At 43.9% G+C, this 21,184-nt stretch overlaps 1 protein-coding gene across 1 annotated transcript; it reads right to left on the bottom strand.

Moving 5' to 3' along the window:
* Positions 1 to 745: 745 nt before the first annotated feature.
* PtA15_9A534 (uncharacterized protein) lies at positions 746 to 952 on the bottom strand (the record flags this gene model as incomplete). Its single annotated transcript, XM_053172753.1, has 1 exon — positions 746 to 952. The coding sequence occupies one exon, from the start codon at positions 950 to 952 to the stop codon at positions 746 to 748; it is 207 nt and encodes a 68-aa protein (XP_053023962.1).
* Between the last annotated feature and the right edge of the window lie 20,232 nt (positions 953 to 21,184).

The raw sequence follows: 21,184 nt of genomic DNA, 5'->3' as shown, positions 1-21,184 counted from the left end.
CTGGTTTGAAATCAGATGGCTCTCACCGTGGCAGCGCCTGTTAAAATGAATTCACCCCACCGTTCCAGTCAAGGCACGTCTCAGCTGTTACAATTTCCCTGCGGTCAAGCAGCACACAGTCTTTAAAATCAACTTTATCGGACCTTTGCTGCAAAGTCCCTGCAAAGATTTAGCGGCAAGGTGTGCGAGTATTTCGATTTCAACGAGCAATACCCAGAAGTTCAACTGGGCACAGGGCAGTTAAAATAACGACACGAATAAGCTCACGGGCACGAGTTGATGTTCAATTTTCACAAAGGCAAGTTCATTATCCAATTGACTCGACGTTCTCCTCTGGCTTACATGACACATTAAAAGCAACCGAGCAGCTAGATCAGACAGTAAGCCTCGCCAGATACACTTTGACGGTTACATGATAATTCGGTCAAACTAAAAGATCAATCAAACAGTTGATGACGCAGGATCTTACTGAGATATGCTGAAATGGAAAAAATGAAAGCATCTGACAGTGATTATCAAAGAAATATGAAAAAGTTTTACTGACTGGCAACGCTCATTGTCCGAGTATGAGAGCACTTTTGAAAAAGGAGATGTCGAAAGGATTCTGGAGCATAGCTAGAAAGCGTGCATGAATTTGATGTGAGAATTATAAGAGCCGAAATTCCAAGCATGAGTTGAGTCGAAGAAGTACTGGTGTTGGGGGAACCGGCGGGTGGCGAATTGTTGGTGGATGTTACAACCCTCTTCATAACTTCTTGAGCCTTTTCGCAGCATCCTTGAGAATTGCCTTACAAGGTCGGCCACGTCCCGTTTTTGGACAGTTATCGTCGTCTTCCTCCTCCGCCGGTTCAGATTGGGGTTCATCCTCCACCCCATGTTCTTCTTCGAGAAATTCTTTGGGCAAGGCTTTTTGTTTGCCTTTAGAGTCCGATCCTCCTGCTTCGGGAGTCATTTGAATGAAGGTTTGCTTCGCTGGAGACACAGATGGGCTTGGTGAATCCGACGGCGAGTCGGTGTTCCCTAGTTTCACTCTGAGATAACCAGTGAGTCGTCAGGGTCAAGATGGAGAGACGGCTGGAACTAACATGTTACGACCTCTACCGTGGATGCCGACCTTGATAGGAGACGAAGATCCGGAAGCGCGGCTTGGTTGGTGTCCGCTTGTTATACTACAATCGTTGACCTGTAAGAAAATTTTTTAGTTTGGCTACTTTGCTGGTGATCAAATTATCTTACAAGGACAATTGCGATTTTCTCCTTGGTATCAAAATCCACAAGGACGCCCGCGATCTCGCATTCTCGGCCAATGACATAAAGCGAGTGCGTTTTAATGAAGTTTTTCGTGCCAGGGACGACATACTTGACTTTGAAAGTTTTGTGCCGGCGCTCCTGAAGAGACAGAGGTTAATTTATGTAACGATGAGACGAAGATCAAGCTTACTTGGGCGTCCCAGTCGTTGTGTTCCATGATGACTTCCAATCGGCTATTGTTTCCAATGACAATTTCATCGCGTTTGATGACCAAGCCTAACCCGAGAATATTGGTTTTATTGATAAAATCAAATCCTTCGTTGCCGACTTCGCGGATGCGTGAGACGGAGTGTTGGTTGTATGTTAAAATCGGGGTTTTGCCATTGTTGGTGGCAATCAATTTCCCTGACATGTAGTAAATGTTGTTCGGGAGGAGCAGGTTAGTAAGGGCCGTGTTTGTATTCAAAGTGACTTCGAAGTCCCAATGGGTAGAACCGTCCAGCCCGCCGCATTGAAAGAACGACTGAGTCGTCACATTTCCGTACTGATTTGCTCGGATATTCTCAGGGATCGACTGGGCAAAACGTCAGGGTGAAGACAATTATGTGAGCAAAGCAATAGTGGGAGAGGTACGGAGATTATCGATAATCAACAAACCTCTTCCAAAGGTTTGTATAGGCTAGTCGTGTGGACTGGGTGGTTGGGGGCCTTGTTTAATGCCATTTTGCGCGGCGAAACTGATTGTAAAGTTTGGGGAGATTAAGTTTGGATAATTTGGATTACCGGTAGACGAAGGGTGATTGGATGTTGAGTGTAACTGTTGGATTGAAGGTGGAAGTGATACCAATAGTTGAAGAGAAGTGGGAAATTGAATGAGTTAGTTTAAGAGCGCAGACAGGGGTTATTTATAGTTGACGACACGGCGACCGTTCTTTAGGGAAATAATGCAACATTGGCCCCGATTGGAGTGCACGTTCAAGCAAAGAGCTCGAGTCTGTAAGCATGATCGTTAGGCCCTCGTGAAACGAAGTGTGACTCGAGATAGTGAACCCTTTTTCTGAAACTTCGCAACACCGTTGAGATTTCAGCCAACGTTCACCTGCTGGGTTACCGTAAATATGGAGACGACCGTGGGTCCAGATGTTCGGCGTCTGAGTAGATGAAACGAGGAGGTTTTGATCCCCACGACGGGCTTGAAGAGGTCGGCAAGGCAAGAACACTCGCCAAATACTGGATTGTTAGACCCTGATCAATCGACATGTGACTCGACTTGTTCAACCCTTTGCCTGAGAGTTGGCAACACCTTTGAGATTTCAGGCAACGTTTGCCGAGTTCGTCGCTGTAAATATGGAGATGACCGTGGCTCAAGAGATTTGGCGTCTGAGGAAATGAAACGTGGAGGTCTTGACACGCACAACAGGCTTGAAGAGGGAGGCAAAGCCAAAACCTGCGCCAAGTACTCGCCGAATCAGGGGCAGATAGGCGTGAATGTTTATTCTGGTTGCGAGTATCGAGGATAAGGGGATGAATATTCCGGTTTGGGAGAAGGGTGTGACACGTACATCAACCCTCTGCGGTGGGGATAGGCCCATACCAGGCGGGAGATAATTGGTATTTGTTTCAGTCCTGGGGGTGGAAAAAGTTGGGCTTCATAGGAGTTGTCGTGTAGTTAGCACGGAGGCTTGCGTCAGATGTCCAAATGGGGAAAGCATTAGGGCGTCCGCTGTATCGAGTTCTGGGAGAGCGTGGGCTAGCCAGGCTTGTGTGAACCCTTGCGGATCTTGGCTCAAGGGCACAGCATCCATTTAAGGAGAGGTTGAATTTGGCGAGTTGTCTGGGATGGGCAAGTTTCCCCTGTTGCAAGTGCGCAGGTTGAAATAAGTCCGTTCATACTTTAAACTTCAGAATTTTACTTTGAACATAAACTTCAGAATTTTACTTTGAACATTAGCTTGCAAGGCATTTGCCAACGGGTTATATATTTGATGAGCTGCTATGACATAAATATTTGAAATGGCCAGTAGTATAACTTTGCAAAAAGATACGGTATTCGAGGAATCATCCGGCCGCACTTGCGGAAGGATATTTCCGGAGCTGTCGAGGCCGAAAAAAGTAGACACACTTGTGGAATCTTTTGGGTGCCAGATTTATCAACTCGTACGCTGTGCATTTGCCAGTAGTAGAACTTCACAATAAAAAGAGTATTCGAGACAACCTCCGGCCGCACTTGCGGAGAGATTTTTCCGGGAGTCTCGAGGTTGAACGCATCAAAATAATTTTACTTTTATAAAAATTCGCCCACCTTCAACCCCTTGCGATTGCAACAGGCGAGGTGGTTAAATCCGGCACCTTTTCATTCATGTTTCATGAATTGGGGAGCCAGTCCGAGTGCATTAATGTTTGGGGACTTGAAATAATTTTTTTGCGGCATCAAGTGAACCTACTTTTGCCAAGAAAAATAGAAAGAAATGCAAGGCAAAATGCCAAAACATGAAGCCTTTGGGGTTTCTTAAGAGAGGTGGGGGGAAACCCTTGATCTAAATTTCCACAAAAGTGTGGATTTAATATACTTAGATGTACATGTGGTTTGGCGCACCTGGTAGCGCTTACACGTCACAACTGAGCATGCGCGCTACAACTCAAGAACTCAGTGAAGGAGTAGAGTGAAAAAGAAATAGTAAGTTGTAACTAGGGTTAAAATTGCATGAGGAAACACAACATAAAGTCAAAACAAGGATATCTCCCAAGATGAAAAAGATATGAAGTAATTCAAATGTAAAAAGGTAGAAAAGGCAGACTTTAGGTCAGCTGTGTTGACTCTAAGGCTGACATTTTCCTGGCAGCTCAAAAATGTTTTCAGTGACCAATGAATGACTAGCAGAAATTCCCAGGTTGTGTGCAGGGGAACCTCAATGAGCAAAGGATTGTTGACGGTGTTTTTAACAAGCCAGTGTGTCTCTGATATCTTCAACTTGGTGAGCTGTGGTTTTGTGTCTCTCAGTGATGCCAAGCAACCCATGAGCCATGCTGATGGGTACAAGTCAGACATGATCAGAACACTGTTTGAGCCAAACGCAGAGCTGAAATGATGCAAGCCAGTCAGAATGCAATTATTCTTGGAAATTCTTTCAAGATATTAGTGCCAAAATAATCAAAAGCTCTTAAACACGCATTATGTAAATATATCACCCACCAAAAGCCAAAATGCAGCAGATCAATACTGGTGTTACTGCCAGAAATATCTGAAGCCATAATGGGTGAAGTGATAGGTACTGCAAAATCATTTAACAGCTTGTGATCATTTTGGTGCTAATGAGTTGAAAAAATTCCTATTCTGGGTTGAGAGACAGTGGATGACTTCCCGTTGTCATTTAGAGTGCTCTAGATGCCCCTCTAAATCCAAAATTAAGACACCTATCAAAAACTCAACCAGTGCGCATGGACTTAATGAACTGTAGGGTTAGGAAAACATTTCCCTTTTTGTCAAAAATTAAGGATTTGGGTGTGTAAATTGAGATCTGGAAGGTTCCCAGACTCAATGGGAAGTCTTCCAGTGGCAGAAATCTTTTTGACCCACTCTCCAGAGAGTGCCATACTACAACTGTTTTCTGTAACTGTTCGTGATGCCTTTGGTAAGAATAGTATGAAATATGAGGGTTGATTCTGGAACTGGTGTGGAACTGTTATGGAAATTTGGCGGAAATCATCCAGAAATCAACCAGAATCTATCTGGAACTCAACATGAAATACCACCAGGAAAAATCAGTAGTCACTAGATGACAACTGATATGACACCTGCTCCAGCTGGCTATCCAGCCTCTAGTGCAATTTTCAGGAGCTGATCCTCAGCTTTGTCCCAGGCACAGCTGCCTCCAGTCTTGGCACAGGAAAAGCCACTGCTCAGCCTTTGCATGAGCAAGAACAGGCATTGATAAATGCACACCTGTCCTCCGGGGGCACGCTCACAACCACGCCTTTTGAACAGGGCGTGTGGGACCGCGCACCGTTTATCAAGGGCATGCACGCCCCCACATAGGCATGCACAAGCGTGCACCGTGCCTGCTCGCCGAGAGCCCCTGGGTGGGCAGGCGCAAGTACATATACCTGCTTGCCAAGAGCCCCTCGGCGGGTATGGTGTATGTATCCCTGCTCGCCGACAAGGATAACTCTCGGCGAGCAGGTATACAAACACCTGCCCGCCAAGCCTGCTCACCAAGAGCCCCTTGGCAGGCAGGTGCATGTACACCTGCTCCAGGCATACAGATCCCACCTCCCCAAGAGCTTCTCAGCGAGCAGACCTGCCCGCCGAGCCTGCTCACCGAGAGCCCCTCGGCGGGCAGGTGCATGTATACCTGCTCCAGGCATACAGAGCCCACCTTGCCAAGAGCCTCTTGGCGAGCAGGTATACATACACCTGCCCGCCAAGCCTGCTCACCGAGAGCCCCTTGGCAGGCAGGTGCATGTATATGTGCCTGCTTGCCAACAGAAATCCTCGGCGAGCAGGCATACAGATCCCACCTTGCCGAGAGCCTCTTGGCGAGCAGGTATACATGCACCTGCCTGCCAAGCCTGCTCACCGAGAGCCCCTTGGCGGGCAGGTGCATCTACACCTGCTCGCCGAGAGAAACCATTGGCAAGCAGGCATACAGATCCCACCTCGCCGAGAGCCTCTCCGCAAGCAGGTATACATACACCTGCCCACTAAGCCTGCTCACCGAGAGCCCCTCGGCGGGCAGGTGCATTTATACCTGCTCGCCAAGAGAAATCCTCGGCGAGCAGGCATACATATCCCACCTCGCCAAGAGCCTCTCGGCGAGCAGGTATAGTTGAACCTGCCCGCTGAGGGGCTCTTGGCGAGAAGGTATACTTGAACCTGCCCGCCGAGGGGCTCTTGGCAAGCAGGCTTGGCGGGCAGGTGTTTGTATACCTGCTCGCCAAGAGTTATCCTTCTCGGCAAGCAGGCAAGGCTCTCGGCGAGCGGGGATATGTATGCCTGCTTGCCGAGAGGTGTATGCCTGCTTGCCAAGGATTTCTCTTGGCAAGCAGGTCTACATGCACCTTCCCGCCAAGCCTGATCACCAAGAGCCTCTCCGCGGGCAGGTGCAAGTATACCTAGGCTCTTGGCGAGGTGGGATTTGTATGCCTGCTTGCCGAGGATTTCTCTTGGCGAGCAGGTATAAATGCACCTGCCCGCCAAGGGGCTCTCGGTGAGCAGGCTTGGCGGGTAGGTGTTTGTATACCTGCTTGCCAAGATTTATCCTTCTCAACAAGCAGGCAAGGCTCTCGGCAAGCAGGTGCATTTATACCTGCTCTGCAAGAGGCTCTTGGCAATGTGGTATCTAACTGCCCGCCGAGGGGCTCTTGGCGAGCAGGTATACTTGCATCTGCCCGCCAAGCAGCTCCCAAAGAGCCATGGTGCACGCCCGTGAACGCCCATGTGGGGGTGTGCACTCCCTCGCACGCCCATACAGGAGTGTGCATGCCCTTTATCAAGGGTGTGCGGTCCCACACGCCCTTTCCAAAGGGCGTGGGCAAGGGCTTGCCTCCGGGGGACGGGTGTGTGTTTATCAACACCCGTTCTTTCTCAGGCAAAGGCTGAGCAGTGGATTTTCCTGTGCCAAGACTGAGGGGCAGCTGGGCCTGGGCCAAGGCTGAGCAGCAGCTTTGCCTGGGACAAAGCTGAGGAGCAGCTTGTGAAAATTGCAAGCTAGAGGCTTCAGCTGTGCCAAAATGGGCACTGAGCTGTGTGCCAGCCAGCCCTGAACTAGCAGATGGAGTAGCTTTGGAGCTGAAACCAGAGCTGTGTTACGTCAGTTGTCATCAACTGACTCCTTTGCTTTCCTGGTGTACTTGTTAACTCTTGTAGAAATACCCTGGAATTCATTTGGATATTGACTGGAATCCACCAAAACACAATTGGAGCTACTCTTGAATTACTTATAAACTGATCCAAAACTTATTGCAATAGTCTTTTAACTTTTTTGCAGAAGTAAGCTAGAACCTAAACTGATCAAGAATCACAGATTAGCCACAATTGGAGAATAAGTAGAATTTAAGAGTTCAATTGATATAATACATAAAGACTAGAGTCATATGGTTCTATCTAGAAAGATGAAGTATTACAGCAGGCCATACACTTCAACAGACTAGATTCAAACTGAAGAACTATTTGATTGTTTTTAAAACCACCCAAGTACCCATGACCCCAATATTTTGATCATTTGATTATGATTTCAACACAAAAATGAGAGAAGTTTGTTGGTACTTATTTTGGATTAATTTCTCAAATTTCCTGAAACTTGAAAAGAAATCATATATGAAAAAAACTCAAGAAACTGCTGTAAGTTGACATGCAAGAACCAGGTTCATACTTTGATCTTTACCCAAGTTCATCCAGGTTGATACTTTGGAATTATTGGGATTTTTCCAGGTTCATTCATTCATTTACAGGTGTAGTGCATGCTCACATGAAGAGGGTATGTTCACATGAAAGGAATAACATCAAAAAGGTATGCACACACAAAAGGCATATGTGCACATGAAAGTCATATGTGCACATGAAATTAGTCATATGTGCACATGAAAGAGGAATGTCAAAAGGTATTGTTACATACAAAAGGGAAATTTTCACATGATGAAATGGGGAATGTATGCACAAAAATGGTAGGTGCACATCTAAGGGGTATTTACACATGAAAGGGATATGTACACATCAAAGGAATATGTAAAAATGAAAGGGTTATCTACACAGGATGAAAGGGGTATTTACACATGAAAGGGTTATTTACACATGAAAGGGGTATTCAAATGAAAGGGGGATCTACACATGAAAGGGATGTGTAAAAATCAAAAGAGCATGTAAACATGAAAGGGTGATGCATGCATGATGAAAGGGGTTCATGCACATGAAAGGGATATGTGCACATGAAGGGGTTAGGTGCCGATTAAAGGGGTATGCAAACATAAAAGGAAATTTGCATAGGTCTTAACTCAGTCTTGCATAAATTATGCAACACACAAAGAATTTGGGATTCATGGATATGATCCTTGTTCTAATTGATGATTAACTTGAGTATGCTGGATGTAAACTGTAAGGGTTCTATGAACCCTCACTGATGATGATAACAAGACGGTGTTGGGACGAGGCTATGGGCCTTTGAAAGGTCTAGTTTCAAATGGTGGGGCTAGATTTCAAAGCTAGACTGGTTGGGTGAGATTAAATCTCTCTGTATCTACAACTATCAGATCAAGAAAAAAGAGGAAAAGGAAAAGGTGCTTACCTGGTTGGGAGAGATTAGATCTCTGGCCGACCAGGGAAGCACGGGACCTGGGACTAATTGATCCTGTCTCAGGGGTCTAACCTATGTGATGCCGTGACCCCTTGTGTGAAGTCCCCACGTTGAGGGGGTCTTCACATCAACTGGCAGCAGTTTCTTGAGTTTTTTCATAGTGAATGGGCTATTCCTGTGACAGAATATGTCAAGCAACTTGACATATGATGCACCAGGAAAAAAAAATAGTCACTTGATGACAAGTGACATCATGCCAGCTCCAGCGGGCTACCCACCATCTACCCACCATCTACCCATCATCTACCCACCATCTACCCACCATCTAACCAGTTTAAGAATTTCCACAGGAGATCCTCAGTTTTTGCTGGGCACCACTGATCCCCATTTCTGGTCAGCTGATACTCAGCTTTAGCTCCCAGCTTATGCTCAGCTTTGGTGCCCAGCTCATGCTCAGCTTTGTTGCCCAGATCAGAATCAGTCCTGGCCCAGCTTATTTTCAGCTTTATTCCAGTCATGGCTCAGCTTAGACTCAGATTAGGACTATCATTGGCCCAGCCAATGCTCAGCTTTGGACCAGTATTGGCTCAGCTGATTTTCAGCTTTGGATAAATCTCGGCCCAGCCAATGCTCAGATTCTGAGTCTGACCACTCCTGTAACAGCTTATGCTCATCTGTGGACCAGCCTTGGCTCATCTGATGCTCAGCTGTGGACCAACCTTGGCTAAGATAATGCTCAGCTGTGGACCAGCCTTGGCTCAGCTGATGCTCAGCTGTGGACCAGCCTTGGCTCAGCTGATGCTCAGCTGTGGACCAGCCTTGGCTCAGCTGATGCTCAGCTGTGGAACAGCCTTGGCTCAGCTGATGCTCAGCTGTGGACCAGCCTTGGCTCAGCTGATGCTCAGCTGTGGAACAGCCTTGGCTCAGCTGATGCTCAGCTGTGGACCAGCCTTGTCTCAGCTGATGCTCAGCTGTGGACCAGCCTTGGCTCAGCTGATGCTCAGCTGTGGACCAGCCTTGGCTCAGCTGATGCTCAGCTGTGGACCAGCCTTGGCTCAGCTGATGCTCAGCTGTGGAACAGCCTTGGCTCAGCTGATGCTCAGCTGTGGACCAGCCTTGGCTCAGCTGATTCTCAGCTGTGGAACAGCCTTGGCTCAGGTGATATTAATCTTTTGAATAGTCTCAAAAAATCTACTCAGCTTTGGAACAGCCTTGACTCAGCCAATGCTCAGCTTTGTACCAGCATTGGCTCAGCCAATGCTCAGCTTTTGAAAAATTTTGGCCCAGCTGGTGTTAATTTTTGGAACAGTATTGTCCCAGCTGATCCTAAGCTCTGCACAAGCCTTTTCCAAGATGATGCTCAGCTTTGGACCATTGTTGGCTAAGCTGATGCTCAGATTTGGAATATTCTTGGTCCAGCTGACACTTGGATTTGTTTCAGGCTTGGAATATCCAATGCTCAGCTGTGGCCCAGGCTCAGCCAATGCTCAGCTTTGGCCCAGGCTCACTCAATGCCTACTGCTCAGCTTATGATGAGCATCAGCTCTTCCTGGGAAAAAATTAGGATCAGCTGACTGTGCCACATTGAGTGCTCTGGTGCAGTCCTGCAAGCTCTACAAGTGCTGGTGGAGCAGACTTGGAGCAGCGCTGGAGTAGCTCTGGAGCAGAAACCAAAGCTGCATCATGTCACTTGCCATCAAGTGACTATTTTTTTTTCCTGGTGATGGGTATCATGTAAATCAGTCACTGTCATTTTTTGTAGACCAAGGATACATTTCCAATGTGAAATATAAAGATTAAAGTAAGAAATTGGACTAGGAAAAGTGTGGTATGATTGGATGTACCAGTGAGTAAGAATTGTAATTTTTATAATAATCAGACTTTTGCTACATATAACTTTGTAATTTCCCATTTACCTTTAAAGACTTCAGTTTTGGGGGAAATGGACAAATGTTAGGGATGAAATACTTCAATAGGGGGTATCAAATATGACAAAATCCACCATTATTTAATTGATGGGTTTGAAAAAACCCATCATTTTTGAAACATGCTGGTCCTTCTTCTACTCCATTTTGGGAACCACTGGTGACAAATTTCATTTTTTGCTAATTGACTGGCCCCAAAGAAAAAAAAAAACTTGTGATACAAATTTCACAAGCCTTATGTTTCAACAAGAAAAGTTCAACACAAACCTTTTACATTGAGTGCGCAAAAAAAATACACTATCAAGTTTTTAGAAAGTTTTGTTGAATTAAATGGTTTTAGATTAGCCCCCAAACATAAATGCCTCGGACAAAACCCCCAGCCCATGAAGCATAGGTAAGAAGGGGTCAGATTTAACCCCCTCCAGCCCAACGCAAGTGCAAGGGGCAGCTTTCCTTCAGCCCGGGCAAATGCTTAAGGAGAGGTCAAGCCACCCAGGGTAAAATGCTTTTGAGACCACCAGGCTATATATGTACCCTCAAAAACCACCACTTCCCGCCACCCCCTTTAGGATTTCTTTGATGGACAACTTCTCAGTCCTCATTGGGCACTTTTTTTTTCTCAAACCTTTCTGGAATCTTTGCTTCACCTTGAACTTGGGGATCAAACTTTTGTTGATCCAATTCCTGAAAAATTACATGGGGAAACCAGCAATTTCTACTTAGGTATATCGTACAGTTTCCCCTCAAGCCAGGTTGGATCAATTTGAAATTTTGCTGTTTGTAGGTCATTGTTTATTTTGGTGTATTGCTTGTGGGATACACCCTTCATCAAGCCAACAGGCTGCAACCGACCTACTTGTGGGAGACACCCTTCATCAAGCCAACAGTGTATTTATTGTGAGATACACCCTTCATCAAGCCAACAGGCCCATACCGACCCAGTTTGCCTTGCAGGAATGATTGAAAAGGTTGGAACCTTAAGAATTTGACTCACAAAACAATGTGGTCACTTATTTTTATGTCTGGTTTTGGCTAAAACTTTCCAATTTGGGTTCTGAAGGGTCAGCTTTATGCATTTTCTAGAAATATGGCAACCAAAAATTTCAGACCAATCAGGACTCCCTGTTGTGTAAACCATGGACCTGTGTTTAAAACAGTATTTCAACACCAGCCCTTCAAACATGTTGTGATAGTAAGCACAACCCTGTCTTCCACTCACTAATTTCCTTTCAACCAATTGTTCCGCAGGATGATTTTGGGGGATTTTTTTCTATAAAGCTGAGTTGTCTTTCATTTAAACGCCCCCCCCCCCCATACCATTCTATCCTTAAGCAAAAAGCCCCTCACTCTTCAGATATCTACTGCAAAGCTACCACATCCCATTCCTTTGTCTACAACAACGCTACACCAAGCAAATGGCTTCTAATCAAGACCCCAATCACCCCGTCCATATGACTAGCTGTGTTGAGCCGTTGTTGGAGGTAGATCAATTGTTGTTTAGTAGATTAATAGATGCTGACAGTCAATTTCAGTCTGTTCCAGAAAACGTTTGCGCCAATCAGTACGGAAATGTTACAACAATGTTGTATTTGCAATGCGCAGGGATTGATGGCAATAATGCAGGCAATTTTGAGGTTTCTTTGACAAAAAATACAGCATTAGACAACATCCTTGTCCCAAGTGTTGTTTATTGCATGAACGGTAAGATGATAGCAACTAAAAATGGGAAAACTCCCATTTTCACTGTTATGAGCCGTAGCGGGGGCTCCGCAGCGCAGACTCACATGTACATAGACTACACGTACATGTCACAGACAATACTCAAGGTTCGAGAGGCTGAAGATCCAAGCCTCTTGCTCATCCTGTAATCTACCATCTTGGATCCAGAACCCCCAGAACCCCAGACCCCAGACTCCATCTTCCTCTCCCTAGACTAGACCATAACATTCACCTATAATCAACACTTGGTTGCAAGGGTGACAGAAGTTAGCAATGAAGGGTTTGATTTTGTCAATAAAACAAGTATTACTGGCCTTGGGATGGCAATCAAGCGGGAGGAAGTAATTGTTGGGACCGAGACGCGCCTTGAAGTTACTCTCAAGCACACTGACTGGGATTCTCAAGTAAGCTAACATTTCAGCTCCAAAAAAAAACACAGGCTGATTTCTGTATTCAGGAATGTTGTCAGAAGAAATTCAATGTCAAGTGTGTAGTTCCAGGTTTAAAAAATTACATCAAGACGCACTCCCTCCACATTGTTGGGAGGGAGCTTGAAATTGTGGGACTCCTTGTCAATTTCAATGTTGCGGACAAAATGGCAATTGTACTTGCAACTTACTTGATATTGAAAAGCTGAATTCTTGCTGAAAATGCCCTCTTGACTTTAAGGTTAACGACTGCAGTATCACCAGTGGACATCAAATTGGCCATTTGGGTAGAAGTTTACCGCCCAGCAGGCGCAACCTGTGAGTTGACCAGTTTGTTGCAAACATATCAAAAAGCTGACGGCCTAGGTCAGGGTGAAACTTGACGGAACAGTTGACTCGTTGGCAAACATCACGCCAACCGTCTCACCAGCTAAAAAAAACTTTACTGCACCATCTGGGTCAGGCAGAACCGCCAAAGGAAAGGGGAAGAAGAGGGAAATTGAAGCAGCACAGTCTCAGTTGGGCCAAGATGAAGATAACAAAGAATTTGACAAATAGGAAGCTCTCAAAGAAGAGGCTGAAGATGAGGCTGCCCCAAAACCAACTTGCGGCGGCCCTTGCAAGGTCATTCTCAAGGAAGCTGCAAAAAGACTCAAGAAAATGTGATACCTGTCTACACATTTTTTTTGTAAGTCAAAATCAAAATCAAATTCTGTTTCTGGTGAATCTGATTGATTTTTCTGTTAAAAGCAAGTGGTGGTAGTTGCATCACTCATGAATGAACTCTGCATTGGACTTAGTCCAATTTTGATTTCACATTGGTCATTATCTTAGGATCTTTTTGCTCACACCAACTATAATTTTCTAACTTCCCTAATATACCATTGGTTCCCCCTTCATGCTTGATCTTTCTCCTTTGATTGCTCCCCACTAAGATCCCATCTTTACTTAGCATGGCTCCAACCTTTTTCATTACCCTCAATTATGTGTCCAATTTTTGTTGCCCAGTTACCACTCATTTTCAAAATATTAGTTTGAAATTGATTTCAAAGTTGACTACAGATGCTTATGCAATAGTTATATGAAGCTTTCAGGCGGGCTGGTCTACGTTGACTGTGTTGATGTCTGAGTAAGTGTCTGACAAAACGTTTAAATGTCAAAAAGAACAAGTTCAAATTGTTTTTGCCTGGTCTGGTTGTATTGTTGGAGGTTCCTGATGAATTGAAAGAGTGACTGTTGTCAAGATCTGAGCCTGGAGTCATTAGTCTATGAGCAGCTTAGACAAATGAGCAATTTTTTGGGGGCCTGAGCAAGCATTTAGCAACTGAAGGTGGAAAGGGCAGCAAGAGAGTTTAACCACAGCTAGGGTGCCATAAATTGTCACCAAGGCTGAAAGGTTTTTCAGTAACTTCTTGAAACCTGTCCTTTATTATTTTGAACCAGACAGCAAAACTACACAAAAAATCATTGATCTAACGTTGAAAAGCTGATTACTTTCTTTGATCAATTGACACTTGATGGTTGAGTCAAAGGGAAAGGTTGTAGACACCCCAAGCAGGAATTCAGAGAAAAGTATCCTTATTTGTGACTTTGTCAAGGTTCCTCTCAATCTTGGCCTCTGCAATTGGAGCTGCGCATTATGCAGCACTTTACATTGGGTTGGCAAAGTGGCAGTTGCCAACCGGAAGAAAGATAAAATGTATTTCACCTCATGTTGTAATAAAAACAAGGTGAAACTGCCGTTGTGGAACTACTCAAAGGGGAGAATAGAGCTTGGAAGGGAAATGGATAGCAACACTAGTACTAATGTAAGCTATGCAAGGGTGCTGATGAGGCTGCCTTCCTGACTAATGCTGAGGGGATGAGAGTAACACTAAGAAAAAGAAAGAAAAGGTGTGGCTGATTTCTACTTGATCTTAGGAGCTAGTACTATGAGCTGACTACTGACTACTGAGGGTGAGAGGGTTGGAGCAGTGATGGAAGAGGGGAAAGCAATGGCAATGGTTCAATAGCAATGGGTTCAGGAGCAACTGCAATGGTATCAATGAGCAACAGGTGATGAGTGATTTCTACTATAATTTCTGTATATAATCTCTGCATAAATCTTCCATTGGCTAGCTAGGGTCTGCTCTGCTCTGCTGGGGTACAAGTGAGGGGGGGAAGGACAGTTCTTATAAGAAGGAAGGATGAGCACAGACAATGAGGAATTCTGGCTATGGGAATGAAGGTTGTACAAATGGGGAAAGGTTCTGGCTATGGGAATAAAAGATTGTACAAATGGGGAAAGTGATGTGAACATAGTAACAACTTGTAATGATGAGCACTACTGAAAGGGGTAAGCACAGATCCAATGATGTAATGTGTACAATAGGCATAGTACATAATGAGTAAATTATGTAAAGGGTTTAGTATGTGAGAATATATATGTGAAAAGAATGTGATGTAATGATTCAACTAAGTTACTAATGAAATGAGTATTGTAAGTAATGAAGACTGTAGGTTTTCTGTAAGTCTTATATCCTTTATAACTATTGAACCATTGAAGATAAGGGGGTACTATGTATGAGTGACTATAGGTGAAATTTGGCATAGAATCTGAATATGCAATAATAATGAGGTATTTGTGAAGTTTTATGGGGAGATGGGCAATGTAATGATGAATAAATGTAAAGAAAAGCAACAAAATACTACTTATGGTTTGGAATGGAACACCACATCCTCCCCAACTTATTGTCTGTCCCCAGGCAATGCACCAAAGAGAAGGGTGATCCAGAAAGAGTTGAAGAATGTTGAGTCCAAGAGTCCAAGGTCCAAAGTCCAGTGTTCCTCCTCCAAAAGGTGAAATCCAAAGTCCCGAGTAGCAGTCCAAATCCAGAGTCCAGTGTCCAAAGCCAAATAGAATCCAAGTATAATCCAAGTCCAGTATATCTGAGTCCAAGGTATCCAAGTCCAATCCAAAGTCCAATAGTCCTATGTATCCAGAGTATCCATAGTCCAGTATCCAATCCAAAGAGTCCAGTATCCAAAAGAAGGTCCAATTATCAATGAGGGTTGAATGTTTAAGAAGACCTAACTCTGCTGAAGGCAATATCCTTGTGACAGACACATATTAGACTAAATTCCACTCTGAAGAATACAATAATTTTCCTGCCTAAAATGAGACCAAGGAAGAATGCAATGCAATAATGATGAATGATGGGGTTGATAATTGTAATTTCTGAAGGTTGTGAATGATTTGAAGTTGAATGGCTGAATTTCTGAAGTGTCTGAATATATAATGTAAAGTTCTGTGAAGAGAATTTGAAGTCCAGGGAGGTTGATAAGCTGTCCAAAGAATATTCTTGCTCTAATTGGGTGGTTTCTGAGCTGCAATGTGTTGGAAGAAATTGATTATAATGGTGAATGAATGAGTGATTGGTTTGATGGTTGAATAATTCCTAGAAATACAGGGTGAAGATGATGAAGAAATTCCAATATTGAGGTGGTTGGATGTCTAGTAATTGCTATGGGATGGTAAGGAATGATGATGGGTGATTGGATTGATTGATGGAGGAGTGAATGATTGATGGATGAATGAATGATTGATGAGGGAATGAATGATTGATTCCATGATGGGGAACCAGGTATACTATCAAGGGTCCAAATCCAAAATAAGAAGCCAAAGGAAGATGGAGTCCAGGTATAATATCAAAGGTCCAAATCCAAGAGAAGAAGCCAAAGGAAGATGGAGTCCGGAGTGGTGGGAAGTCTAAATCATAAGATAAGAGGAAGGGTATACCTAGCAACTGTCCAAGACCTCCAGAAAATCCAGTATGGCCATATAACTATTTCTGAAGGAAACTGATGACTGATCCAAGGGAAGAATGAGGGGTCCAGATTCAGGGGATAGAAATTGAAGGGGATGTTGATGTATGAAAGATGTGAAGTGATGCAAAAGTCTGGAAGATATGATGTTTAATGATGAAAATATTCTGAAGGGTGAATGATGTTTGAAGGTTGCTGATCAGAAGTGTTGATGGAAGAGGATGTGATATGAACTGGAAAGAATAATAATCAAGAAGAGATGATGGAAAAAAAGAGTAAGTGATGGATGTGTGATGGGAAAGGAAAAGTGATATAGTGACCAATAGTGGCTGAGTTGGTGAGGGTTTCAATCCTTGATATGGCTAGGTCCAGTATTCTCAAAACTATATAAAAGGTGAAATGGTATGGGAGAAAGATCCAATGAGATGATGAGTGAGGTGTATGATGCAGAGATTTTTAGAAAAGATGATGAAAGAAATATGCAGGAAAAGCCTAATCAGAAGAGGGAAATATGTAGGATGAGGTGATTCAGATGGAAGAGGAACAGGAAGGATGAGTTGTTGAAGATGAGTTGATTTGTTGGTGTTCTACATATTTCCAATGAGGTTGGGTGATTTCTCTTCTAATGGTTTATCTGATTTGAGGTTGATATTCTAAGATGGATATAAAAGAGGATGAGTTCTCTCTAGGAATGGATGAAATGATGAAAGGATGGAAGGATGTATAGATGGAAGAGAAAAAGTTGTAGGGTAAGGTGATTGTTGATGGGATGGATATTCATGCCCCCCTTGGGTCCATAAGAATCCAAGTCGCGCACCGGCGTCAAAATTGAGGAAAGAAAGAGAAAAGAGAACCTATCCGGGTCGCGCACTGGCGTCAAAATGGGGAAAGAAAGATAAAAGAAAACCTATCCGGGTCGCGCACCGGCGTCGAAAATCGTCATGAGAAAGAAGATCGGGTTTTAAAGGGAAACTAGTGGACAGATTTGTTTAATTTTTGTATCAAAAAAAAGGTGAAGGTATGGCGGTTCGATTGAGCTAACAATCAGCCCGAAATGTCAAGCGCGGAAGTTTTTGCAGCGTTTGGAATGTGACAAAGTAGGTGCCTGTCAAATCCAACCAAGCAAAGACAGCAGAAATAGACGCTAATATCTCCTGAGCTATTCGTGGGCTAATGCTAATTTGGGTATCGAATGAAAGAGGGGATCCTGGCAAACGTTTTGAGCATACAATATGACCATAATGGTGAGTATAGAGGCGCTTTTGTGAAGTTTGGACAAATTTTTGCTAGCAGGGAAGATGCATTTCCTAGAGAACTGCTTGGTAGCAAGCCTCATGAGAAAAATGAGCCAATCCAAGTATGCGAACGGCTTCATAGTATCTGATAGAAGGGAATTGCTTTTCGTTTGTCCGCTGGCGCCACTAATCAAGAGGATATGAGAACAACACTCCACTTTGGGTTGTACACTGGGGTAACTAGTCGAGAAAAGCTGTTGAGACTTCAAGTGTGAAGGCCTCGGACTCGTTCCAAAAGACAAAAAGGCTGGTCGCAAACTGCTTGCGTTCGAGTTAGAGCCTCCCATGCCTCCTGTATTTATAATTCCAGGTAGTCTGAAGGGAAATCCGTCGTCATTCGTCCTCCTATCGCGTCCTAGCCAGTCAACTCCATCGTCATTTTCTATTCCTCCTGTATCCAACAAGTCAATCATTTCTGCGCCTCCAGAGACCTTTGAGACCTTCGCGCAAATCCTGGACACTAGAAAGCACTGATTAGATGTCTTTTTCTTAACCACTGACCACCAAGATTTAGATCCCAATCTGTAGATTTCTGATATTTTCCTGTGGTTTGAAGCTGGATGGGGTGAAGAAAGTTGAATAGGTTGGTCCACTGAGTTGATTTCTTTTGGTGTTAGAGGAGTAAAGGCTGAGCCAGGGTGATTTATGTTTGATTGAATATTTATTTTCCAGTTCTGAATGTTGGGTAGGATAATTGGTACAACAGAATCCTGTCCAGGTGAGTCCATGATTGATAGTGAGTCCTCTCTAGCAGTGAGTTCCAATCCAGGTTGATAAGCCAGCTCCTTGGATATGAAATTGTCCATTAATCCAGTTTCCTGTAGGGTCTGATGGGGTTTTCCAATGATGTTGTTGTCCATGTGAGCAGGTAGGAATTTTCCATCTGTGAGGGCTGCAAACTGTTTGGTGAGAGTATCCAATTGTTGTTGCAAGGGAGTGGCTTCTGCAGGTTTGGAAGGTTTAACTATAGAGGGAGAAGGTTTGCTGGTGGTGGCAGGTGAGTTGTCCTTGGCATTTGGGGTGTCTGTCTTATTGAGTCTCCTCCTGTTGATAAATACTACTGATTTGACCTTCTTAACTCCTTTACTGATGGGATCCTGGTACCTTGGCATGGCTGGTTCTCTGTTTAAGAAGTGAGTGTTGGACCTGGTGGGGTGTGTTGAATGGTCCCTTTGGCGCTGATATCTGGGAAAATGAATTGGAATACCTATAAAATTCTCTGATTCTTCTGACTGTTGATTTTTGTCCCTGTAGGGTCCATAACTGGGTATAGCAGGAGGTGCCATGCCTTGGTGAGAGATAGTTGGAATAGGTAATTTGAATTTAAGTCTGGAAGTGTTGAAGGTTGATAGTGGATGTGCTGATAGTGTTACTGATGGTTGAAATAGATTCTAATAGTAGGAGGTTGGTTTATAAAGGAGGCGTATGAGAAGTGTAGGTAAAGTAGTATGTAGCTGATGGTGCAAGTGTTACTAAGGCTGAAGATATCTGAAGTATAGAAAGGCCACTGTTGGGACACCACTTGTGGAACTACTCAAAGGGGAGAATAGAGCTTGGAAGGGAAATGGATAGCAACACTAGTACTAACGTAAGCTATGCAAGGGTGCTGATGAGGCTGCCTTCCTGACTAATGCTGAGGGGATGAGAGTAACACTAAGAAAAAGAAAGAAAAGGTGTGGCTGATTTCTACTTGATCTTAGGAGCTAGTACTATGAGCTGACTACTGACTACTGAGGGTGAGAGGGTTGGAGCAGTGATGGAAGAGGGGAAAGCAATGGCAATGGTTCAATAGCAATGGGTTCAGGAGCAACTGCAATGGTATCAATGAGCAACAGGTGATGAGTGATTTCTACTATAATTTCTGTATATAATCTCTGCATAAATCTTCCATTGGCTAGCTAGGGTCTGCTCTGCTCTGCTGGGGTACAAGTGAGGGGGGGAAGGACAGTTCTTATAAGAAGGAAGGATGAGCACAGACAATGAGGAATTCTGGCTATGGGAATGAAGGTTGTACAAATGGGGAAAGGTTCTGGCTATGGGAATAAAAGATTGTACAAATGGGGAAAGTGATGTGAACATAGTAACAACTTGTAATGATGAGCACTACTGAAAGGGGTAAGCACAGATCCAATGATGTAATGTGTACAATAGGCATAGTACATAATGAGTAAATTATGTAAAGGGTTTAGTATGTGAGAATATATATGTGAAAAGAATGTGATGTAATGATTCAACTAAGTTACTAATGAAATGAGTATTGTAAGTAATGAAGACTGTAGGTTTTCTGTAAGTCTTATATCCTTTATAACTATTGAACCATTGAAGATAAGGGGGTACTATGTATGAGTGACTATAGGTGAAATTTGGCATAGAATCTGAATATGCAATAATAATGAGGTATTTGTGAAGTTTTATGGGGAGATGGGCAATGTAATGATGAATAAATGTAAAGAAAAGCAATAAAATACTACTTATGGTTTGGAATGGAACACCACACCGTTTATTCACAATCTGGGCAATAATTATCCAGGTATACTCAAGAATTTATTTTCTGGCTCTGACGCAATTAAGTTAAATTATTTTCTCAAAAATTATAGGCTAAAACTAAACAGTTGAATTTTATCTTAGGCACGCTCAATTTTCAGAAATATGCAAGATTGTATAACAATGCAGTTTTGTTTACTTCACTGTGTGCTAAGGTTGACTATTTGGTTCAAGGTCCTTTTGGCATAAACATTTTTAGAATGAGCAGAGGACTGACTCACTTAATTTAAAGTATTGAGCCAGTAAAAGACTTGGACACTCAATTTGCTCAAATCTTTGTTGTTGGGGATCATGGCACAAACAAAGCTGAACTTTGCGCTAAACAAGCAGAAGGTCACGGTTTGTTGAGGGCAAAAGACAGTGGCCTTTTGCTTTCAACAATATCCTCAATCATGAGTTATATTATGTGTTACGGCCTGGGTCTGGGGGAGGAGAGTTGGAACCGGGTTCTCTAGCTGAGTAGGTTAATTGCTAGATGATGAAAGCATGATGATCTCCACCCCAGCTCCCCCTAAGCCAGGAGAGCCCTGAAATGTATGTACAAGTGTAACATGTCCTTGGATTAGGCCATGGCGCGCGCTGGAGCGGCTTATAACACTACTCCCCCCTTCTAACGCCCAAGCCCCTGGCTCTGCGCTCTCTCCCCAGGCGGCATTGAAAAACCCTGTAGGTAAAAAAGCCAACCCTCATCATCACCAAAACCTCCTTTGTTGCCTATGCCGCAATGCCGCGTCCAGAATTTTTTTGTCAAATTTGTCCTTCAGTTCCTGACAATGCTTGGGGTTGTCCGCCAGTTCCCATGAATTGTCTTCTGCTCCGTATCCCTTCCATGGCACAAGATATTCCACTTGTTTTTGCAGTTGCCTGCAGTCCAAAATCTCCCCCACTTCCCACTCTTTTTCTCCTTCTACCTCCACTGGTCCAGGATG

Source organism: Puccinia triticina, chromosome 9A (genome assembly GCF_026914185.1).
Source record: "Puccinia triticina chromosome 9A, complete sequence".
NCBI classification, from domain to species: Eukaryota; Fungi; Basidiomycota; class Pucciniomycetes; order Pucciniales; family Pucciniaceae; genus Puccinia; species Puccinia triticina.
The sequence above is the reverse complement of the archived record's forward strand: the minus strand, read 5'-3'. Positions and strand labels throughout refer to the sequence as shown.